Raw genomic sequence first — 24110 nt, 5'->3', positions numbered from 1 at the left:
AGGACTTTATCAGCAGGTCGGAATTATACAGGATATAGAGGATAACTGATAAGGGCAAGCCCTGCGGGAGTCCCTCATCCCAGTTAAACTCAGCTGATTCATAGTCCGAGAGGCAGAGCTTGGTACGCCGCTTATCCAAAAAAAAAACTGTCTATGATTTTCCACAGGTAAGTGGGGCACCCCTTCTGCCAAAGGGAATGAACCAGGCGGTGGGGGTTGACTGAAGGGTACACCGACTTCACATCAAGGAACGATCCCGTGACTGTCTTACCCTCGCTCCATTTCCGTTTGATCCACATGGTGAGTGCCATGAGTGCGGCCTTGCAGCCCTTTCCTCGGCGGCCACCCAAGTGTCCGTTGGGGATGATGTCTTTAGATTCTGCCCAAAAGGTGACGCGGTCAGCGATGATGGACTCAAACACTTTGCTGAGGGTGCTGAGGAGGGCTATAGGCCGGTACGCCCCTGGGTTAGTGTAGTCCGACTTTCCAAATTTCCTTATGATCACAGTGGTCGCGGATCGCCACGCCGTAGGGAAGCAGTCCTCCCTAATGCACCGATTAAATAGTGAGGCGAGGGTGTCAGCCACTTTGTCCTTAACTATTGTGAGAATTTCATTAGGGATTCAATCGGGGCCCAATGCCTTCTTCTTAGCCAATCTTCCTAGCACTCCCAGCACCTCCCCCCGAGAGACGGAGGGATACACTAAAGGATGTAGCCTCTCTCGGGGGGACATCCGATAAATCGCAGTAGCTGTTGACTACCAATGTTCCGGCAAAAAGGGGGTCGCGCTTCGCGCGAGTGCGCTTCGCAGCATGGCAGTCTTGGGCTGGTGCGAAGTTCGCACCAGCCCAGGCTGCCATGGCCCTCCGAAGCGAGGGACTTGAAGCCGCCTTGGCCTGATCTAGTTGATTGTGTATATTGCGCGATTATATCGCTGCCAAATGGGGCCAGTAAACCCCGCCTATTGGTTGATTAAACGGTCCAACAAACCTCGGTTTTCATGAAAGGCATTAATGGTAGTGGAGGCAGCAGTGCGAGGTTGCACGGCCAGGACGGGGCGGTCTCGATTTTTTCGGCCTATGCATGGAAAACCGAAAAACCATGTTTCCCGCGTGATGTTCTTTTACCGGGAGTGTAACGGGAGGTGGGATTGGTCCACGGGGCCGTCTACCCCATACGAGCCAGCGCGACAGGGACCCGTCCCCGTAACTCAAGGGCAGGGTACCCTGTAAGGATCTGAGATGATACTGGGGTCACGCCTCTTCAGAGGCGGAACGACGCCCTGGCGAGTATAGGGAGGAACCAAAAGAGAGACCTGCCCGCTAGACATTCGGAGACGGTCTCTTCCCCCCTGCGAACTCGCCCTTCTGTCCGGCACCCTCCCTTTCTTGATCCCTTAGTACAGCTTACCCAGTCTGCAAAGACTCAAGAACCATACTATTTTCTTTTCAAATAATAGAGGGATACAATTCAAACTGCAGCCAACGACGACACTAAACCTTGAATTTCCCCCTTCTTTCTTTCCGTAAATCCCAACCGTAAATCCCACACTCCGATCCCACAAACCTTCCGTCAATAAAAACCCCATACAATGTCTAATCCCATAGCAGAAACCAGCAACCAACTCAAAGCATCGACAGAATTAGCAGTAGATACCACACAACATGCCCCCTCAAACCCCACTCCTCCAGACGATATTCAAACAGACCCCAGCATCCCAACCACCCAGGCACCAGCAGCTCAGAGCGCCCCAGCCCCCAAAACAAACCCCCCAAGAGCGGCGAAGACCACAGCCCCAAAGAAGGCCACAGTCAAACAGCCAAAGAAAGCTAAAGAAACTCCAAGCCGCGAAGTCGTCGAAACAGCGACCGAGCTCGGCCAACAAGACCCAGAAATGGCAAGAGCCTTGGGAGCGACACACAGTAAGCTAAATTTCATCCCCAAGACCCGGAAATACAAAGAGGAACTAAAAAAAAAAAAAAAAAAACAGCGATTGAGGACGCAGGAAGAGAGGAAGAAGACGATGGCGCCATTATCGAACTCCAAGAAGATCCGAGGGTGGCAAAAGAGAGAGCCGCGGACATGATTCTCGAGAAAGCGCTCAAGGCACAAGAGGAGGGCGACGAAGGAAAGGCCGACCAATTGTTAGGGATGTGGGACAAGTTGGCGGAGAGGACGAAGGCTACGGGAGGAAGAGAAAGAACAGCAACGGGAGTCATAGAACGCCCAAAAGCCCAAGACGGACTCCAGCTAATCCCATTGAAGCGACCGGCAGAGGAGCGATCAGATACTCAGGTCGGCACCACGAAGTTCGTCTGGGGCGTCTCCAACAGCCACGACGACGGGGGATTCACCCCCTACTTCCATAAACTGATACTCGAGCTGAAGGGCCCTCTCCCCTTCACCATTTTCAATAAGGAATGGCAAGAGAAGGCCCTGGTCTACCAGTCACTAAACAGACCAAAAACGGACGAGACGGCAGCAGAGAAAGGACTCCGCTACCACGGGTTTCCGGTCCCAGACGAATGGCGACAAACCTTCATCGACTGGACACTCAACCACGCCTGCGCCCGCGAAACACTAGGCATCAAGTACAAGTACAAGACCCTAGCGGAGTGGCTCCTCATCCACAAGAGCCACTGCGACAGGCTGATGAAGAGACACGGCTTCATGGTTGGACTCTGATACGACATTCGGATCAGGAACAACGTGTTTGCTTTTTGACCAGAAAGCGGCGGAGAAGAGTCATTTTCCGACATCTCAATATTCAAGCAAGATACCGCAGACGACGCATATGGTGAGGCGAAAGATTTTGATGAGATCGGGGTGAGGTGCAACCCGTACGCCATAGGAGGACCGAGGTGCAAGTGGGATGTACATACAGGAGCGAAACCAGTCCCAGCAGCCCCGGCTCCGCCTAAACAGGTCGCTAACCAGAACTCAGACAGAGGGAAGGCGAACCTACCTCCGAAACCCCCAACAGCCCCCGCAGGATCCCAGGTCCCGACAAGGCCAGCTAAGGGAGGCTACAAGGGCAATCAGTTCGATCCAAACTACATTGATCCGAGAAGCATCCGGAATGCAGGACAGCCAGGCGATGGACAACTCGCCAAGTACAGGTGAATACGACCGCACAAGGAACCCCCCCCCTATTTTCTTTTCATCTTCCTCCCCTTCCTGATTGCATCCCCGCTTGCTCCCCACCTCCCCCCTCTTTCCCCTCACCCCCTTTTTCCTTCTAGTTTCACTCCTATCCCCCAACCTAATTGTTAAGATCCCTCCCCATTTAAGGGCCCCTCCCAACTGATCCAATTGTCTCCTTTTCCCTATCTCTGAGAAATGAACCGCATATGGAATTTCCGTGAAATAAAATAGAAGCCAGAATTTCTGACTGTGAGCTTTGTGAAACAACCAGCGACAGTCACGAGATGGACCAAGAGCCCGGTGAGGAAAACCATGTGAGCGCTGGCCCGGAGCCGCGGTGGCCATCCAAGATTAAGTGTGAGATGAACGTTGAGGAATGGGAGAGGAGCCTAAAAAGAGCCGGCCTCCTAGAAGAATACCAAGACGTCATAGATGGCTTCCGTGAAGGTTTCGACCAAGGGATCCCGGCACACGACCACCTGATGCAAGTCCCTTTCTTTGCTCCACCCAATCACCAATCAGCACTCCGGGCAAAAGAAAAGATAGAAGATTCAATTACAAAGGAAATAGAGGCAGGACGAATGTTCGGGCCGTACAAACTGGAACAGGTCCACAAGAAATTCGGTTTCTTTAGGACGAACCCGTTAGGCGCCGTGGTGAACGGGGATGGCTCAGTAAGGCCTATCAACGACCTCTCTTTCCCAAGGGGTGACCCAGATACGCCATCGGTGAACTCGTTTGTCGACAAGAAGGACTACATGACTACCTGGGATGACTTCGAGTCAGTATCCCGATTTTTCCGACGACAAAAAGAACCATTCCTCCTAGCCATATTTGACTGGGAAAAGGCATACCGCCAAATCCCTACGGCCAGATCCCAGTGGCCATATCTGATGATTAGGAACTTCGATGACAAAATCCTCATAGACACAAGGATCGCCTTTGGCGGCGTGGCGGGATGCGGCTCATTTGGCCGACCAGCGGACGCATGAAAATTGCTAATGCTGAGCAAATTCCGGCTCGTGAACGTCTTCCGCTGGGTAGACGACAACTTATTTGTCAAGAAAGCAACGGAGCCCCTGGAAATGGAACAGATAGTTGCTTGGTCCGACGAGCTTGGAGTGAAGACAAATGTCATGAAGTTCGTCCCATTTCAGGAGGAACAGAAATACATAGGATTCATCTGGAACGCGACCAGAAAAACGGTACGCCTTCCACAAGACAAACGGTTTCAGCGAGTACAACAGGTCAAAGACCTCCTAGAACCCGGCCAAGTCTTTCCTTTCAAGCACATTGAGAAAATGGCCGGCCACCTGAATCACGTAACATACATACTACCTCAACTCCGTTGCTACTTGAACGGCCTGTACGGGTGGATGAACGGCTGGAAAGTACGGAGCAAAGAACTACCGATCCCAAAGGGCGCAAGGATCGATATGGAGTTCTGGTTTAAAACACTGCTAAACTACAAGGAAACCAGGATGATCCGCAACCCGGACCCGACCGAAATTGGGTGGGTGGGTGATGCATCGACGAGCTACGGCATAGGGGTCACGATAGGTCGCCGATGGGCCCAATTTAAACTGCTAAAAGGATGGGAGAAAGGCCCAGAAAAGCCAAAAGACATTGCGTGGCTCAAAACGGTGGCAATACGCCTTGGCCTCATTGCAATGGAACAGCTCAATATCCGCCCCGGGAAGACCCTCATCGCGTGGACCGATAACACGACGACGGAAGGAGTCATCACGCGGCAGAAATCAAAACACGTATGTGTCAATGAGGAATGGAAAAAGATACAGGAGCTGTTAATAGATATGGAATTAGACTTAGTAGCCAAGAGGGTATGCTCTAAAGAGAACGTGGCCGACGCATTGTCGCGCGGAGATAGGTCCGGACGTGAGCCAAAACACATGTTAGCGATAGTTCTTCCTGACGATTTAGTCTCACGCATGTATCAGGATTTCTGAAACCCCTTACGGGCATGATAAGGAAATATAGATAAAAGATAAAAGACAATGCCCCACCTGCCCTTCAAGGTGGCTTAAGCTCCATCTACCCAGAGAGGAGCGTCCCCCACACTACTCTTGTTGTGAGATGCCGCAACGCTTAGAGCTAGAGAAGATCTCTTATTTTGTCAGAGACGGCTCTTGCTCCGCCGAGGCTCCCTCAGACTGGGAGAAACACTTCCTCAGAAGCTACCGTTGGAACACACTCCTCTCATATAATACCGCTGTTAAAAAGTACATTAAATTCGCTCAAGCAACCAACAGGATCCCTTTCCATCTACCACTTGGCCCTAACGATATCTATGAATTTTGCTACTGGGCGGGAAGAGTAGCAGATGCCCCCACGGAACACGACGTAGCCGCGAACACGCTAGCGAAATACTTATCCGGCCTCCTAGCTTGGCACCTATATCACAGGGAGCCATACCCCAAGGACACCCGAGCCACCGTTGCTATCCTCTTGAGGTCTTCGACATATGTAGATGTGACCACCCCCCCTAGGGAGAAGAAAGGAGCTATCAGAATCCCACACCTAATCCGACTAGCAAACGCTTTGGCAGGAGGATCGGAGCTTCAAAAGGCAATCCTAGATCTAGCTATCGTCGCATTCTGGGGAATGGCAAGACTACTGGAGGTCACATATCGCGAGAGCACCGGAGCACTGGACAAGACAGCTGAATTGCGCACATTGGATGTATCTTTCGGGAAAGCAGACGGCGCCGAAACAGCCACTTTGTCGCTGAAAGGAGCAAAGACGGCCGCCCCGGGAGAGATCCAGCTTATATCTCTGCGAAGTCTCAACAACATGCTCTGCCCGGTAGCGGCGGTACGACGCAGGATGGCAAACGCGTTGCCCCACTCGGATACTTCCCTTTTCGGCTACAATGGTCACGATGGCACCAGGACTCACCTAACCAAGAGGGCGGTTTGCGTCTTCCTATCTCAGACATGGAAGGATCTAGGCGTCCATGGGGTCTCCGGACATTCCTTTTGAGTAGGAGGCGCCTCCCTCAGAAACGCCTTCGGGGTCCCAAAGGAGGACATCTGCAAGTTGGGACGATGGAAATCGGAATGCTACCGACTCTACATTAGAGATTACTCAAAAACAGAAGTGGCTGAAGCCTCCAAGGCATTGAAGGAACTGGCCGGATACTGGGAGAGATAGCTAGCCCTATGCCCTCCCCATCACTCGAGACTCCATCTTGCAATGAATCCACCAATTGATCCCCTCAGGGAAGTATCCACCCAGCACGGGCCGCAGCAGGCATGGGTTCGGCTCTAGGTCTCCTCACCTAGAGAAATGGGTCTTACACCCTTGCCGACACACACCCGTGTGTGCTGCTCCAGAGAGGAGGCTCTCTCCGTCTGCTCTTCCTCTCTCTCCCTTTTCTCTCCGGTGGGCTAGGCTTCACTACCCCTGAGGCTCAAGCCCTCGCGGACAGGCTAGGGAGGCAGAGATGGAAGAGAGACGGAGTAACATGACTACTTCTTGTTACCTCCCCCTCTCCACAACCCGTACACGGGGATCTCGGGAAGCCCTTCCCGGACTTCCAGGATCCCCTAGATGCACTAGAGCATCGAAAATGTAGCAGCGCACCGCGCACTGCAATATCACATCTGCCGCTTCCGCGCAGCATAACTCCTAGAGAACCCCCTCGGTTCCTCCCGGCCTTTAAGGCTCGAGTGGACTGTGTATGGCGATCAGTCTTGATTAACCTGAGGGCACAGTCGCAAAAGGCAAGCATGCACGGGGACATCATACACATCGTTGGAGCTGCCTTTGTCTTTGTTGTCATGCATGGTTTGCTCCTCACCTTGATTTTGAAATCATCTTCAGAATTGTGATTATTTAAACTGTGAAATCTCTGCGCCCAACGACCAGCGGTGGAAAAGCGACCTAAGCCAGCACAGCGTGGGGGACAGCACAACCTCGTAAGCTCACCTTGAATGTTTAACAAGAACTGTGATTCATAACCCCATCAAACTGAACAGTGGCTGGTGGTTCGCTGTGGTCTCAATCAACGATAGCTTATTCCGAGAAGAGGGCCGAACTGTTTCATTTTGTTATCCAATCGGATTTTTCTTATTCTAGACTCTCGCCGGGGTCACCAAACGGCTGTCATTTCATCAGGCAGCACTCAAATCCGCCCAGAAAGTTGGTCGGACACGTCGTCACCCGGAAAGTGTGGCATCATCTCGGCTTCAGGAAACCTGCTTGGGTTGACTCAACAGTATTTCAACTCTTCCATGATATTTACTCTGGGGAACCTGGTCGCTCTCACTCTCGTGTACCTTTTGATCAAGTAGTCAGTCCCCTTTTGACATTTGCCCCTCCTCGTACAAATCGGGCTCGACTGGTCATTGACGGTTCTGATGAACTCCACCCCTTGTCTGCTGATGCTAGTCGCAATCGTGGTACGTGCTGATAGTTAATGTGCAGATTCAACAAGGCTCATGACCAATGACATGACTGAGAAATGTTTTGTTTCTTGTTTCACTTTATTATTTCTTAATTGACATTCATCAAGCAATCGGAACCAAGAAGAGGAATGATCCTGCATTTTCAGAGTTGCCTGGATGGCCGTTGTACGTGGATTTCCATCTTCAGATACATCCTTACACCTTTCTTACACCGTCTGCTAACTCTTTCTTTGAATTCTTTTGCTCAGACTTGGAGAGGTACGCGACTTTGATTTTGATCCATATCGCATGTAAGCACTTGAGATAGGTTTAGATACCGATACCGAGTGCTTCTCCCCGCCTCCATTCATACATCCGCTTATTCATCAAGCTCCCAGGGGTTATCAAAAATAGATCTCGACCTTTGGAGGATTTTACAATCAAAGCTTTAAAGATGGGACCTGGTTTTAGTTTTACCCTCCCCGGAATACGGATTATTGACATTAGCAAGCCAGACTGGCTTGAATACGTGCAGAAAAGTAAGCAGATAGTCTGAGTAAACATCATGGGTGGAGCTCTTCAAGCGATTTCACAAAGCCCTGACCTTACTCTGATAGCCAATTTTGATAACTATGTAAAGGTACTTTAACATAGATTTTGATCTACCATCCGAATGGGACTTGAGCCATCTCGATTTAAATTTCACAGGGTCATCTGCTGCAACCCATGTGGGACATGTTTGGACAAGGTATTTTCGTCGCGGACGGTGAATTATGGAAAAGAGCTCGCCAGGCTACATCGACAATTTTCACTGTCAAGACTTTCAAGGTAAACATATCTAATCTATGTATACTTGAAAAGAAGCAAAGATGAATAGGCTTAGCTAATCGATATCCACTTGATTTTATTTGGAAGACTATCATTGAGCCTTCCGCCACTAAGACCATGGGTCGGCTGGCGGAAGAGCTGAAATCTGCTGCCGAAGAACAGCTCAGTATTGATATTTGTGACCTTTTCTTCCGCTTTACTTTGGATTCATTGGTGCAAATGACGTCAGTAATTTGTCCTTTGTTTTGCTTTTCAAGCTCTCTAACGGAAATGAAATTTGGATCTCTCAATCGAATCCGCTTTGAGTACATAGATTTGGCAAAGATCTGGAGATCATCGGAACCAAGCACAGCGGTCAATCAAAATCAACAACACCATCTAAGCTTGGCCAGTCGACCCTTCCATTTGTGGACGCGTTTAATTTTGCACAGGATCAATCAGATTTTAGGATGGCAGTGAGAGTAGGATGGGGGCTGATTGAAAGCATTAGCCCCATGGGGAAAAACATGACAAACTCGCTCCGAGTCATCGATGATTTCGCCTACTCCCTCATTGATGAACGAATAGCCTTATTATCCCAACAAAATGGTTTAGAAGATCAAGAACTACCCGAAGATTTATTAACTCTCTTTATTAACGCCCGGGACGATCGTGGAGGTGGCTTGGGACGTGTTGAGTTGAGGGACACTGCAATGACTCTCCTCTTTGCTGGGCGGTGCGTGATCTAATGCCTACGACATTGAGTTCACAGTACAACTTAACTGACAAACAAATTTCGGAAAAAGTGACACCACCGCACAAACACTGTCATGGTCCTTCTTTCATCTGTTGATGAACAAGGAGTTGGTTTCCAAAATTCGGGAGGAAGCAAACACGCTTCTGGGCGGAGAAGTAAATGATTCCAGACACGTCACATACGCGAATCACAGGCAATTTGTTGTGCCCTATTCAGTGATACTCGAAACTCTCAGATTGCATCCTAGCGTTCCCAAGGTCAGGCATTCTTCCTGTCCCTCTCATCACAGTATTTATTTCTAAATTTTGATGCGTATACCATCGTATCGATCATTGTTTACCTTAGAATGGAAAGATCGCTTTAGGCGATGACCAAATTCCTGGAGGACCGACAATCCAGGCCGGCGATGCGGTTCGATGGAGGTTGTCAACGTACATCCCTTTAATTTGATCTGCTGGACTGACAATGTTTTTCTTTTTGGTCTTCTCAATTTAGCGATTGGCAAATGGGTCGAGATGCTGCTATATGGCCTGATTGTGGAGAATTCAAGCCAGATCGATGGATTGATCAAGCGGGTCGTATAAAGCAGTCTGGACAGTTCAAATTCCATGCATTCAACGTAAGACATTTATTTCATTCAAATACTCTTGGACTCCAATATTTATCCGCAGAGATTGATGATTTTTACTCTTCAACTCTGCGTTTATTCATTCGTGGATCAATAAAATTATTTTATGGATTTACACACCGCTTTAATTTATCATCCAATCAGGGTGGGCCAAGGCTTTGTTTAGGGATGAACTTGGCAATGTTTGAAGCTGTTAAGGTGATTGTTGAAGTTTTCCAAAACTTCGAGCTAGAATTTTCAGACGGATGGTGGGTCTTGATCTGGTCATCAAAAAAACCCTATGTATCAAGCGCTTCACTAATCACAAAAACCCACGATCTCACTAAATAACAGGTTGGATAATGTACCCAAAAGCGAGATGATAGAAGGTATCCCGAGTCGATATCAGGTTCCGGCGTACAAAGCTTCATTAACTCTGCCCATGGAAAACCCTATGATGATTTCAGTTAAACACAGAAACTGAAGCTGGCAAAGATGTACAATTTTCTGCTTTTTGTGTGAAACCAACCCTGCACAAATTGTAATCACATGATGCGGAAACTGTAACCACACACTGTTTCTTCACATCTATTGTGATTAACTTTTTTGTTCGTACCGCGTTGTCTCTCCTGTTTTTGGAAAAAAGAGATAGAAACCTTCATGCCACCTCCTGGTGCACATGTATAGTAAGATTCTATTAATCACTGACCTGTTGCAACATCCTGGAATAATCTTTGATAGTTGGTTTGTCTGTCTTGAGAGCTTCGCGGTATGGTAGAGAATGTCATAATGTTTTTTGCTGGGAGCGCAGCGGGAGGTGGGTGGAGTCCATAGGGGCCGCCCAGCCTCACCCTGTATGCGGCAAAGCGAGTATACAACGAGCGTAACAAAGCCCGCGGCACCGCCAAGCCGAAGGTGCAAGCGGGGCTTATGCCTAATAACGAGATTCTCGCGTGAGAGAATCTTGCATTTTGGCGTTGGGATTCTTTCCCTCCAATTATAAAATCTGTTTTCCATTTTCTCACATCCTTACTCTATCCCAGCTAAGCGCTGGCATTGTGTCTTATACATACACCATTATGTTCTTCCTGAAAAAAAAAACATTGCAAGTTTTAGGATTAATCCAGGGTGTATGAGGGGTCTCAAAAAGTTTGAATTGTTTTTTTTACTTCAACCATTGATGTTATCAGAAGTCACCAAATCTACTTTTTTTAAGAAAGGGAAACATTGACCCCTCACCTCTCTCATAATAGCATCCTTTACAAATTGTTAATTTGGTGTGACCTTAAATTTCCTGAAGATATTGCATATCATCCTTGATATGCTACATGCATACAAGGCCTTTTGAAATTAGTTTACCCTGGTTTAGCATACTTCTGTCAGGGTCTTCTTTTATCTACTTTTGTTATCAACCACAGATTAATGAGGAATATTTCCGCAAAAGATTTCATTGGAGAGTTTTTCTGCATATAAATCCTGAAATATTATATTTGGGGTCACATCCATTATGCAGCAGCTACAATCTGATCAGTTGCCAAATCGCACACCTTTGTTAGTTTCTTGGTGTTTCTGCAACTATAGGGGGTATCAAATATGACCAAACCCACCATTACCTAATCAACGGGTCTCACGCAATCCTTGATTGCAAAAGCTAAAAAAAAATCTTTTTTGGCCAGGGCCTGTCAAATATAAGACAAAAAAATACCTGTTCTCAACCAAATACATCTGATTTTGAAGTACAAATCAAATCATCCCAGCCGAAATATCATCCACACACCAACCTCAACCACCCCGACTTCATTTGAATCTGTTTTTTCAAGGTAAGTTTTAACTCCACGTTGATTCAAAGTATACTTATACCTTTGATCCCATTGATCTCTTTCTCATCCTTCTTCATCATACCAACAGAATGGCCCAAAACAAATTTTTGGCAGCAAAGAAACCAACACGGAAGGAATCAAGGTCCTTCCTTAAGAACCAATTCCCAAAGAACCATTCAGGAGAGGGGACAAAATTGCTACTACCCAAGGTCATCTGAAGCAAGAAGATTACCTTATCATAATCAACTGGCTCAGAGACAGGAAAAACTACATCGCTTGTTTTGGAGACAACAAGGCCCCTAAAGTTGGACAACCAGTTAAAGGGAATATCAATGGTTACAAGTTAATGGCTATCAACCTTTGCAATCAGTCTCCCTCAAAAATCAATCTCACACCTCAACAAATGAAAGATTGATTCATGTCTTACCACACGAAATACAAGAAGGCTCATACACAATCACTTTCTACTGGATTTGGTCTAACCCCCAACGATCGACAAGCTGGAATCAGTACAATTGCTGAGAAGCTTGACAGCATGTGTGCCCTTTATGCTGAAATGAACGACTTATTTGGTAATTGTCCAGATGTGAATCCTTGGTGTTGGAAAGATGCAGAGGATTCAAGTCATTCTTCTGAGGATCATTCAGATGAAAAAAACAAAGACGGCTCTGACAGCTCCGATGAAGAGAAGCAATCAAACTCCTCCGCAATTGATCCTTTGTTGAGAAGTCCAAAGAAGCATCAAAAAAATGGACCCAAACCAACCTCTGATGATGATAGCTCAATTGAGTATGTTGAGGAGAATCGAGTGAGTGTAAGCACACCTAAATCATTCATACAAATTGTTTTGTTTCATAACTAAACTGAATACAAATTGAAATTCTTAGAGCAAAAATTCAGATCATTCAAATGAAAATCGAGGAGATCCAAAAGCTGTGGCAAGATTAGATGTACGTTTTTAATTGAAATCAAATTCATTGAAATAATGTTTACTGATACATGCTCCTGTCCAGCTTTCCAATAAATTGTTTGTTCAACAATGTGATAGCCTTCCATCAGGCAACAATTTTATCAACACCAGAAGAAATTCTAAAAAGATCAATCTGGCCTCTCAAATCAATCTCAACAACACTTCACAAGATATTGGCCTGCAAGACAACAATGATTTGAACGACTCTCCATCGAAAGAAATGGGATCAAAGAGGAAGCGCAAGGAACTTTATAAATCAACTTTGACAGCTTTCACCAAACCTTCTCAAAAGGACAATTCCGATCAAAGTGAAGCTGCAGGCCCAACAAAGAAAACTGCAGCAAAGAAGAAGAAGTCCACATTGTTCTCAGCTGCCGAGGTTGCAGTACACAATACAAATGATGAAGACTCCAGTCAACCTAAGAAACCAGCTTCAAGAAAGAAGAAGCACAAATCTTCATCCACTGGTTTGACAGCTGCTGAGCTTGCCTTGGACAATTTGACAAATGACGACACATCTTCTGAAACTCCGAGGCCTAGTACAAATAAAGGGAAACACCAAGCTTCAAACTCCAAAAACATCAACCCTAAAAGCCAGTCTCACCAAAGCAGTGTTCCTAGTACTTTTGTTGCCTATGAAGATTACGCATTGAAGAGGGAAGCTGGTCTGTCATCCTATTGAATTTTTGTTTGGAATTGTAATTGATGCAATTTTTTTGAATGTGTTTTTAGGCAAGTCTGAGGTTGCTTGAGAGAATCTAAACTTTGAGAAGATGGAGTATCATCTATTGATTCAAAATGATAGTAAAGGAATCGATTTGGATAAAAAGAAATTCAATCATACAAAGGAACCTGAGGTAAAAAAGTGGGATCACAGAATCAAGTTGGAGGAGAAGAAGTTGACCTTGGAGAAGGAGGAGAGGGACAAAGATCAAAAGTTTGAATTGGAAAAACTCAATTGCCAAGGTTCTCAAGAGAATAAGTCAAAGAAGATGGAGTTGTTTGCCAAGTTTTTAGATGCTGGAAAGTCTATAGATGAGATTGAGAGAATCGCTAAGCTCTTGAACTAACTCACAATTGTTGTTTTATGTGACTTGGATTTTGAATTAGTAGAAGATTATTATTTTTTTGGCTTGACAAGTGAATCTTCAACATTTTTTCTCTTCCCTTTTTTAGGATATGCAAGTGAATCATGAAGTAGTTTAGCTTTATCACAAGGAACCCAGTCTTTTTTGTCTTTACTTTTTTTGTAGTACTCATCTTTGATCAGTTGCAAAGCTCTTTGGGTTTTGGCGGGCAGCTGGACGGAGTAACCAAGTCAAGTATGTGGAGACGAAATGGGACTAGTGGAAGGGAGAGTAAGATGAGCATAGTGTGTAGCTTTCCATGCACACTCAACAACACCTTGAAAACCTGAAAAATCGAGACCAAATCCATTTTTAGGGAAGACAAATTTGCCACTGTGCCCATCTAACTTGCCTTCAATTAAGTCATCAGTGGATTTGTCAATTGGGAGCCATGTGACAAACTTGTAGGGGGATGAGTCTTGATTGGTGTGGCAGTTGTTTGCGAAATTGTTGAGGGTATAGGATAAGTGACAAGTAAAAGCTTCAGGATCCGTGACAAAATCTGGAGACAAGCCTGGAGCATTCAATGGCTGAAAATGTTCTTTGACTTCATCAAACAGAGGTTTAGAAAGGGCCTTGAATCGTTCGCCAATAAATTGATTGACTTCAGGCAGACCAGTTTGAAGTTCTTCCCACCCATCACAATCACAAGCTGCCTTCTCCGCAATACCCGTTATTCCAATCGTAGTCTTTGCTTTGTACGCTTTCTGCCAACCTAAACTAAAAAGATCGCCTTCGTATGCTGGACCATTTGAGGTGTTGTTGCTGGATTAGATGGCGGCTGAGATTTTGAAATCGGGCTTTCAATGAGCTGTCCATGGTGGCAAACGGGTTGAATTTGACTACAGAAACAATGTGTTTGCAGCTGCTGTTGGCGTAGGCAATGAAGCTCTTGCAAAACATCTGAATTCCCGCATTGTGGTCCTTCCTGCAAACATGTGTGGTAATTTGTTCTTTGCCAGAGAATTTGAGGTTGGCCTTCTGCCTGTCTTGAAGTTGTTTGGCTGCTTTTAATTCTTGATGTCGTAGCTGCTTTTTGGAGAGGAATTGTAAGGCAGGTGGAGCACATGGAGCATGTTGGTTTGAAGTCGGTGGCCCAATGCAAAAAGGCAGCCCTGATACATCAGGTAATCTAGGGCATCAATTCTGGATGTTTCTGACACACTCACTGCCAGCATGTTTGGCTGGGATGATGTCATCCCAGTTTAACTGGGATGCACTCAGCCAATTTAAAATGGGTTGATCTCATCCAATGAAATATAAAATCAAGGGGGGTACCTTGGATTTATATCTCATCAGTTGAGATCAACTAAGTTTAAATTGGTTGAGTTCATACCAGTTTAACTGGGATAACCTCAACCCAGCCAATTATGCTGGCAGTGACTCAAGAGGATTGTGGGAGTCGCCAGGACAGGTTTTGCAAACAGGGGTTTCAAGAGTGTTTGGGGGTGGATTGAAGTACTTCTTGGTTGATGCTTTGCTGAGCCGGATTAAGCGCCTTGGGGTTTGCAAAGCTGCATGTGAAATCCGGTTTGGAGAAAGCCGCTTTTTTAACTGATGAAAAAGAGAATTCACAAGTCAGAAACGTAGGAATTCCCCCATCAAAGACTAGCACGGTGGTATTCGACGTATTTTTTGGGACTGTTGAATACTGATTTGTTGAATACTGGAGTATTCGGAGATATTTGACTCAAATCGACTCAAATTGTACCAAAAACACCAAAAATGGAATTTTTGGTTATTTTGTCAACACAAGAAAGCAATATATTTCTTTTTTTCACTCAAGTAATAGCTATTTCATGTTTATCTATACTGTACCATTAATTTTTAAAAGCAAATAGAGAAAAAAAGGTAAAACTACTGCTCAGTTTTAATTGAATTATAAGCAATATCAACTAAATTTCCCAGGAGCCAAGACCTCATGCACATGTTAGATTCAAATGAGTCACCTGTGAGATTAAATCTTTTTACCGCAACTAGATTACCTGACTGAGAGAAGACCCGTTCACTTGCCGCTGAACTGGCCGGAATTGCAAGGTAGTCCTTTGCCATCATTGAAAGTGTTGGAAGTACATACTGATTCTCCTTTCACCATTCAATGATGTCTTTCTCAAAATCTGTCTTGGGCATTTTCAGGTAGGTCTCGATTTTGTCCTTTGAACTTGGCTTGGATATCTTCTTATATTTTTGTAACGGGTGGAACTGGATTTTATTGTTGACCTTCTTGGAAACTGACTTGGATTCAGAAATGGATTTCTTCTTGACTGAATACTTTGTTGAGTAATCTTTGAAAGCCGATTGTAAAATCAACATCGCTTCATCTTGGAACTGAATCTGGGTCTCAGTATCAACATTTATATCGGGTCTCTCGTCATTGGGGTTGATCGATTGTTCTTCAAAAAGAGCAAGCTTGAATCGGGGATCCAAAACAACTGCAAGGACAGAGTGGTGGGTGTGGACCGAGTAGTAGCCTTGGAGTTTCTCAAGAGCAGCATTAGCTGCTTCAATCATCACTGATCTCGATGGTCGACGAGATTTGGTGAACTTGTTGATGGTTTCATTGCAGTGATCCATGAGCGCCTTGTACCACGGGATAACGATTGTGAGAGTTGTGTAGAATTTGCCTTGGGTGTCGATTGACGCCTGTTGGAACTTCTCCAAGAATGTGTGAAACCATTCAAATAGATTCCATTCGTCATTGGTTATCACTTCCTGTTATATGAAAAATGTCTTATGTAAGCAATGCAAAACCGAGCTGAGTGACAACAAATACAACTAAAATCTGCAAGGATTGCTGACAATCTCACGAGTTTTCCTATCATTTGCCCCCTGCACCGCATTGATAATATGAGATGTGCCCGAGCTATTTTTCCCTTTCTTCTTTGATCCAGATTTCTTCTTTTTTGCCTTTTGACTAGCTCGGTTAGATTTCATGTATGAAGAGATAAGGTCGTCAATCGCTGGTTGTTGAACAAGAGCGGAATCAAGCATGTCAAAGGTGGAATTCCAGCGTGTGGCGATGTTGATGACCGGTCTAGATGGTTTAACATCATTATCCTTACAGATTTGCTGAAATGCACTGAAGACCTGATCGGAATGTCGGACATGTAAAACAAACGCTCGAAGTTTTGTTAAGGAATTCTCAATGACATTGAGAACTTTGTTCGCCGCAAGGTTGAGGATATGTTCAAAACATCTGATATGAGCTTCTGGGGAGATCAGCATTTTGGTGGTGAGGGCGGTCTCAATAAATTTGTTGTTGTTTGAAGCGTTGTCCAGGGTGATTGATAGTATTCGCTTGCCCAGATACGAGAGATCCATTTCGTTATTCTCAATAGATTCTTTAGATTGACTATTTTCATCATCATTGGGGGTATTGGATGAGCTGGATTCCTCATCAGAAGAATCATCAATGTGGATCAATTTTTGCTTTTTGGAAGTCGAGCCAAGTTTGTGATGACAAAAAAAATCTTCAAAGATCTCAAGGATCTTGTCGTGGATATTGATGCCCGTGTGCTTTTCTTGGAAGGGTTTGAAGCCGATTGTTGCTGAAGTTGATTTCCAAGCTTTCGATATAAAATGACAAGTAAGTGAAATATAAGGGGTTCCGCCAGCTGAGGACCAGATATTGGTTGTGAAAGAGAATTGGTCGGATTCATTTTTCAAGAAGGTAAACACAACGGGCTTACTATCCGCATACAGGGCCTTTATTCGGCGAGATACTGTATGTTCACTCATGATTGAGATCCCCGGGTCTAGTCCTTGGATCATCTTGATGAAATTGGGACTTTTGACTTTCGCGTAAGGGAGTTGGTCTGAAATGATCCAGTTGATAAGATTGGTTTCAAAATTAGCCTGTCGAGACTTGAGCATCAGCTGTTGGAGAGGTCCTTTGGCTTTAGACATTTGGGGAGCGGCCGGGGCGGGGGTACCAGAGCTTTGCGGAGTTTCAATGCCTTCTTCGGCATTTTTGGCAGCTTTGAGTGCAAGCTTCCATTCTCCAGGATGCTTACGAGCTATGTGGTTGACAAAATTGGCCTTAGTCGTTTTGTTTGCCACTAGCGTATTGCCGCACTCCTCGATCAAGCATGTCCGTTTTCCTTCAGAATCAGGAGGTCCAAAAAATGATATTGCCGTCTCCGATTGGTTGACACCAAGCAATTTATGTCTCTTCAGAAGGTTTTTGGATGACGGCGGTGGATCAGATTGCGAAATTGTTTTGGTTTGTGGTGGGGGATTGTTGGCTGTCACCATGGTCAGCGGTCCGTGGTCGCTGGTCGTAGTCACTGGTATAGTCAGTGTCAGGGGTCCACTGGTCATATCTGCAGCCCCGGCGGTCTCTGGGGGCCCCCGGGATCAGCAGAGGGCCTATGTATGCTCCTTCAGGGCCAAAAAGGCCCCGGGTGGCCATATGAGCAAATATTCGAATTCACTCTAATATTCAAGCCAAAATAGGACCCAGCATTATTCAAATCAAATTGAATACAAATACAAATACTTGAATTGATTTGATTCAATGTGCTAGTCTTTGTCCCCCATTCACCTGAACCATAGCCCATCTGCAGATCCCATCCATGAGGGAAGCCCTGACTCTTGGGGTGATGCAGGGCATCTCAAACGGATGGTTCTTACACACTCCAGAGGAGGCCTCCTGACAATGGGATCTGCAGATGAGCATTCCACCTTCCCATATACCATTGGCCATGAATATCCTTATAGGAGGCTTTGCCTCTGGCAGTACATAGGGCATCTCAAACGAATTGGTTCTGATGTACACCAGAGGAGCCTCCTGAGGATATTCATGTCAATGGTAATTAGGGGAGGTGGTGGTTTACATCTCGAGGCTTGGGGTGGCTTTCATAATTTGGATGGTGAAAGGACTTGCCTGTGAGCTCATGATGATCGGTGAATGCGTGTGATAACAGTCTAGGTGAACACAAATCCTAAACAGAAAAAGAAAATGGTCTTAATCATTCAATTGAGGCCTTTTATTTATTATCATGACCAATTCACCTGGTGGAAAGGGGGGCTCAGAGGCCTTCTGAGGTTGACTGGGACCTGACAGAACACAGGGAGGCCTGGACAGTCAGCCAGGCCTCAAATATCAAAAATAAAAAAATGGCCTCAATCGATTGATTGAGGCCCAGGACAGTTGAAGAGAACCCCAGGCTCACCTGGGTTTGAGTAGGGGTGGGAGGTTGAGGTTGGAGACTGTCTGAGGTCCTCCGCAAGCTGACTGAACACTGCAAGGCCTGGACAGTCAGCCAGGCCTCAGAGATAAAAAAAAACATGACCTCAATCGATTGATCGAGGTCCAGGACTGTTGTACAGAAGCCCAGGCGCACCTGGGTCCGTTGGGGGGGGGATCACGTCACCACGGCAGGTCCGGGGAAAGTTGAGGTCCCGCGAGCTGACAGAACACCGCAAGGTCTGGAAAGTCAGCCAGGCCTCAGAGATCAAAAAAACATGGCCTTGATCCATCAATCAAGGCCCAGGACAGTTGAACCGCCAAAATGCTCACCTGGGTTTTTTGGTGGGGGATTGTGGCACAAGGGCAGGGTCAAGGGCGAGTTGAGGTGCAAGGACGAGGTCAGAGGCCTTCCAAGGTTGTCTGCCAACTGATAGAACAGAGAGAGGCCTCAACAGTCAGCCTGACCTTGAAGATTAAAAAAAAACCCTGGCCTTGATATCACCCACCGTTATTTGTTGACTGGGGTTCCGTGGCAGTGACTATGAGATTGAGAGTTGAGGGGCTTTATGCGCTTGGGAAGGCTTTTGATGAAGAGTTGAAGCTTGGCTTGGTCAAAGGGAAGAGGATGAAACGGCAAACATGAATCCACCCACTCAAGTGGAAGAGTTTGTCTGGGAACAGAGGAAAAAAAATCAAAGGTGAAACATGAATATGATATTGGTGACACTGTATTAATTGAAAGGAAACCAAAGTAACGCTGTGGCATGAACATGGTTCCAGACCACTTCAAACGGTTTGGAAGACCCGATCTAGGTGAATAGAAATCAATTTTTAGTCAAACAAAAATCATCCCCTCCAGCCCCCCCCCCCCCCCCCAAATGATCCACTTGCCTTATTCAAAGTGGGCCAGTGTGATGGGACGCAAGATACGTCTCAGATCATACAAAGCTTTGTCAGTGTGGGGTGCTATTTCAGGGGGTGGTTCAGGAATGTCATCTTCATAGAGCTCGTTCCATTGATCTTTGAGGTCTGCTAGCAGATTATGTAGAATGATGCATGTAACAATCCATTTGATGGCTTCCTTCATCTCTTCCTGCCTGCGTAATTGACTTCAAATCTCACATAGGCTAGCAAATCAACCTTTGAGAATCCCAATGGCATGTTCAATTCTGACTCGAGATTGGGCAAGGCGGTAGTTGAAATTGACGTTTTGCTGGTCAGATAATTCTCTGGGCCCTTTGTATGCAGGGACAACATATTGATCATTGGTGTAGGCTGAGTCTGCGAGTAGGAATTGGTTTTGATCAAAATATTGTTCTGGTTCCTGGGCAACCTTCATGTGTGAAAAAACATAAGCATCATGACAGGAGCCAGGGAATCCCGCCAGGTACAATATGAACTTCTTGTTGAAATCACATATGAGAGTCACTGAGATTGAGTATGTGAGGGGCAGGCCAAATAAAAAATCAGTCAACATGTTAGAAGATTGCTTTATAGAAGATAGTATCAAAAATATGACCTCTTCTTTTGATTGAAGTAGTGATTCCCATCTACTGGGGGCTTCTGACTCAAGGGAATTAACGTTCCATCAACAAATCCGACACAGCCAGGAAATCCTTCCTCTTGCATGACCTGTGATGATTTGATTTGTTCAGATTTGGTTGGCCATGATATTAGAGAAGTTTGTAATTTGTAAATAGCATTGATGACTCTTCTAGTATACAGGTCAATTGTTCCAAAGCCAACTTGGAAAAGATTTTTCAGCATTAAGACAGCTGACCCGTTGCCATTTGATCCAAGACAGCACAGAGCAACGGCAATTTGAATAGGTGGTTCACGTTGGGGGTTCTGAGAGTTGTTGTAGAAGATGGGGTTTTGTTTGATAAGCTGGAGGAGGTTGAGGAAACATGGAAATGTCATACAAAGCAGTTGTAAAAAGCTTGAGGCTGATAGGTCTTGAAGTTCAAACATGTCATAGCGAGGATTTAAGCGAGTGGTGGAATTGTGGTCTTCTAGGTATTGTCTCTAAAGCTGATGCATCAAAAAAGCGTAAAAATCTTCAAGGTCTGAGTCATAATCAGAATCAGAATCAAGCATCAAGGCAAGGGCAGCAAAATTGGCCCCTTCAACTATCTTTTTTCTTTGAGATACTTTTGGCATGATTGCTTTTGAGCTCTTGAAGGTTCCAGGAAGTGAATTTGATCCAGGTATCAGTTTGTTAGAAGGCTCCAGGAAGTAAAATTGATTGGGGGTTCAGTTGGGTAGAAGGCTCCAGGAAGTGATTTGGATCGGGTGTCAGTTTGGTCAAAGGTTCCAGGAAGTTAATTTTATTGGGGTGTCAGTTGGGCCAAAGGTTCCAGGAAGTGTATTTGATTGGGGTGTCAGTTGGCTTGAACATTTGAAAAAGTGAATTTGATTTGGGCATCAGTTGGAATGAACGCTTGGCGAACTGAATTGGGGCTCAGGTTGCTCAAGTGGGGTGAGTTGAAAAACTATGATAATTTGAATCGACTGATTTGAGTGAAAAAAATGTGATTTAGCTATTTCAAAATCCACCTTGGTTGGGTTGGTGGGTTTCAAAACCCCTCAATTAGGAATTGTGGATTTGGCAATTTCTAATTGACTGGTTTGTAATGATGGATTTCTCATATTTGATACCCCCTTATATCTGAATGCAGCATGGGATTTCTTCCATGATATTGGTACCAAAATGATCAAATGCCCCTAAAGATTCATTTTGTACCTTGACTGACCACAAAACCCCCAAATGTAGCAGCTACAATCCGATCAGTTGCCCAATATCACTAATTTGGTATTTTCTTGGTGTTTCTGCCACTATATCTCAACACACATGAGAGTTCTTCCATGATCTTGGGATCAAAATGATCAAATACCCCCAAGGGTTCATTGTGTATCTTGAATGACCACAAAGCCCCCAAATGTAGCAGCTACAATGTGATCAGTTGCCAAATATCACTAATTTGGTAGTTTCTTGGTGTTTCTGCCACTATATCTCAACACAAGCTGGGATTTCTTACATGATATTGGTATCTAAATAATCAAAAGGACCCAAGGGCTCATTTTGTACCTTGACTGAACACAAACCCCTCAAATGTAGCAGCTACAATCTCATTGGTTGCCAAGTATCATTAATTTGATAAATTCTTGGTGTTTCTGCCACTATATCGCAACACGGTGTGGGAGTTCTTCCATGATATTGGTACCAAAAAGTGGAAGATCCCCCAAAGATTCATTGTGTACCTTGACCGACCACAAAACCTGCAAGTGTAGCAGCTGCAATCTGATCAGTGGTCAAATATCACTAATTTGGTAGTTTCTTGGTGTTTCTGCCACTATATCTCAAAGCAGTTTTGAGCCAGGGCAGACTGTAGCTGCTGCATTTGGGTATTTTCATGGGCAATAGATTTATGTAATGTAACTTTGGGATCTTTGTTTCATTTTGGTACTAATTATGTCTTGAAAGAATTCCCACTCTGGGGTGAGATCAACGGTGAAACTGATGCAATACGATGTGATATTGCATGTTTTATCGGCATCGCATTGCAAGTCCAATGCACAAAATTTCATTACCCTGTATCGCATCAATAAACCAATGCATCGCATAGGCATTGCATCGTGTAGCCCGATGCACTAGTGGTGGCAAACCTGCATTGCATCTTAAAACTGATGTGATATCAATATATATTGGATGCATCGCCAGTTTTGGCCGATGCAACGATACAATGCAATACATTTTGTATTGCGTGTATCACAGCCTTTTGGGGGCCTAACTGTGTATATATTTCTTGTGTTGTATCTATCTTGTGCATATGTGCATTTAATAGCGTGTATATGTAGTTATTCTATAAACGTGTATATGTGGTTTATATCTTGTGTATATAACATGATCCAATTAAATATTCGAGAGGAAGCGCAGTATCTTTCTTTTTATAGGGGGGCATAGAGTAGGGGATGGAGCCGACAATAAATAATAACTATGCCTCTTCAGGGCTCTGGTTTCTTGCATTGAGTGTAGTTGCAGCCATTACCTGGTTAATGACGCCCTGAGCCGCCGCAAATTCGCCGTTGGGCTGGACTCCCTGGACCAGCCATTGATGAGAGCTGACACATCTCTCAATGGTCCGGGCTGCCAAGCGCCCGCGGTCCCGTCCACAGGTATCGGCCGCGGCGGAGAAAGTTCGCTTGACATTGGCCAAGGTTGCGCAGCAGGCTAAATAGTCCCTGGCGAGTAGGGATAAAACAGGAAACTCGTGGGAGTGTTCCTGACAGACAAGGAGAGATTTGTTAGATTCTGAATACAAGCAAACGTAGCAACAAAGCTGCCTACCTTCCACCAAACTAAGGACTGGGAGGCTTGAGCACTTGACCACTTGTATTCACCCCCGAGGTAGATTGATAGCTCGTCTTTGTTTGTTGCTTCAAGAGTGTCGGGGAAGAAATCTACCTCTTCAATTTCCTTGTTCCTCGAGGAACAAGCTTGAGGGGTGGGTGGCTTCTCTTTTGATGGAGCAGTGGCTTTGTAGTCGGCGTTTCGCATGTTAAAGTGGATTTGAATTGGGTCAGCCTAAATGCACTCCAAAAATTTACTTCATGCACTCCACATTTTTGGCTTTGGGAAATGGGTACTCCAAAAATATTGGAGTGCTGTGATTTTGCACTCCAAATTCATGGAGTCTCCATATGGGCACTCCATTTATGTTGGAGTACAGGCCAGGGTAAGCCAAAACTTACCAAAATAAGGGAGTGCAGCTAGATACACTCCAAAAAAAATGGAGTATACACCCAAGCACTCACTTTTTGAGCGAAAGGTTTTGGCTATGCACTCCAGTCGGCACAATTTCAACTGGAGTGCATTGGAGTACACTCCATTCCACTCTTTTGTGGAGTGCCCACCCGGCCCCAGACCGGCCATCAAGAGGAGTACAGACCCCACTTGATGACCAGTCATCAAGATGAAAGGTCAGCAAGCGGAGGACACATCCTGCTGGTTGACCGGTCATCGGGTGGGGTACACATCCCTCGATGACCAGCCATAAGTGCACATCCCACTTGATGACCGGTCAACCAGTGGGGTGTGTGCTCCGCTTGATGACCGGCCATCGAGTGCACATCCCACTCGATGAACGGTCAACCAGCGGGATGTTTAACCACTCGATGACCGGCCATCGAGCGGAGTGCACGCCTCGCTTGATGACCGGCCATCAAGTGCACATCCCACTCAATGAACGGTCAACCAGCGGGATGTTTAACCCACTCGAT

The 24110-nt window shown here is 45.6% G+C and overlaps 2 protein-coding genes across 2 annotated transcripts; both read left to right on the top strand.

Moving 5' to 3' along the window:
* Positions 1-1001: 1001 nt before the first annotated feature.
* On the top strand, positions 1002-2255 carry PtA15_11A695 (uncharacterized protein; the record flags this gene model as incomplete). Its single annotated transcript, XM_053161630.1, has 4 exons — positions 1002-1113; positions 1708-1923; positions 1992-2163; positions 2252-2255. The coding sequence occupies 4 exons, from the start codon at positions 1002-1004 to the stop codon at positions 2253-2255; spliced, it is 504 nt and encodes a 167-aa protein (XP_053025558.1).
* A 5143-nt stretch (positions 2256-7398) lies between these two features.
* Positions 7399-10206, top strand: PtA15_11A694 (uncharacterized protein; the record flags this gene model as incomplete). The annotated part of the gene is made up of 14 exons (XM_053161629.1): positions 7399-7457; positions 7556-7566; positions 7680-7737; positions 7821-7830; positions 7943-8090; positions 8169-8191; positions 8260-8379; positions 8467-8603; positions 8693-9094; positions 9165-9372; positions 9461-9537; positions 9611-9734; positions 9888-9991; positions 10077-10206. The coding sequence occupies 14 exons, from the start codon at positions 7399-7401 to the stop codon at positions 10204-10206; spliced, it is 1611 nt and encodes a 536-aa protein (XP_053025557.1).
* Positions 10207-24110: the final 13904 nt, after the last annotated feature.

This window comes from Puccinia triticina, chromosome 11A, assembly GCF_026914185.1.
Source record: "Puccinia triticina chromosome 11A, complete sequence".
NCBI classification, from domain to species: Eukaryota; Fungi; Basidiomycota; class Pucciniomycetes; order Pucciniales; family Pucciniaceae; genus Puccinia; species Puccinia triticina.
Note: the sequence above shows the minus strand (reverse complement) of the source record. Positions and strands in the feature narration are given on the sequence as shown.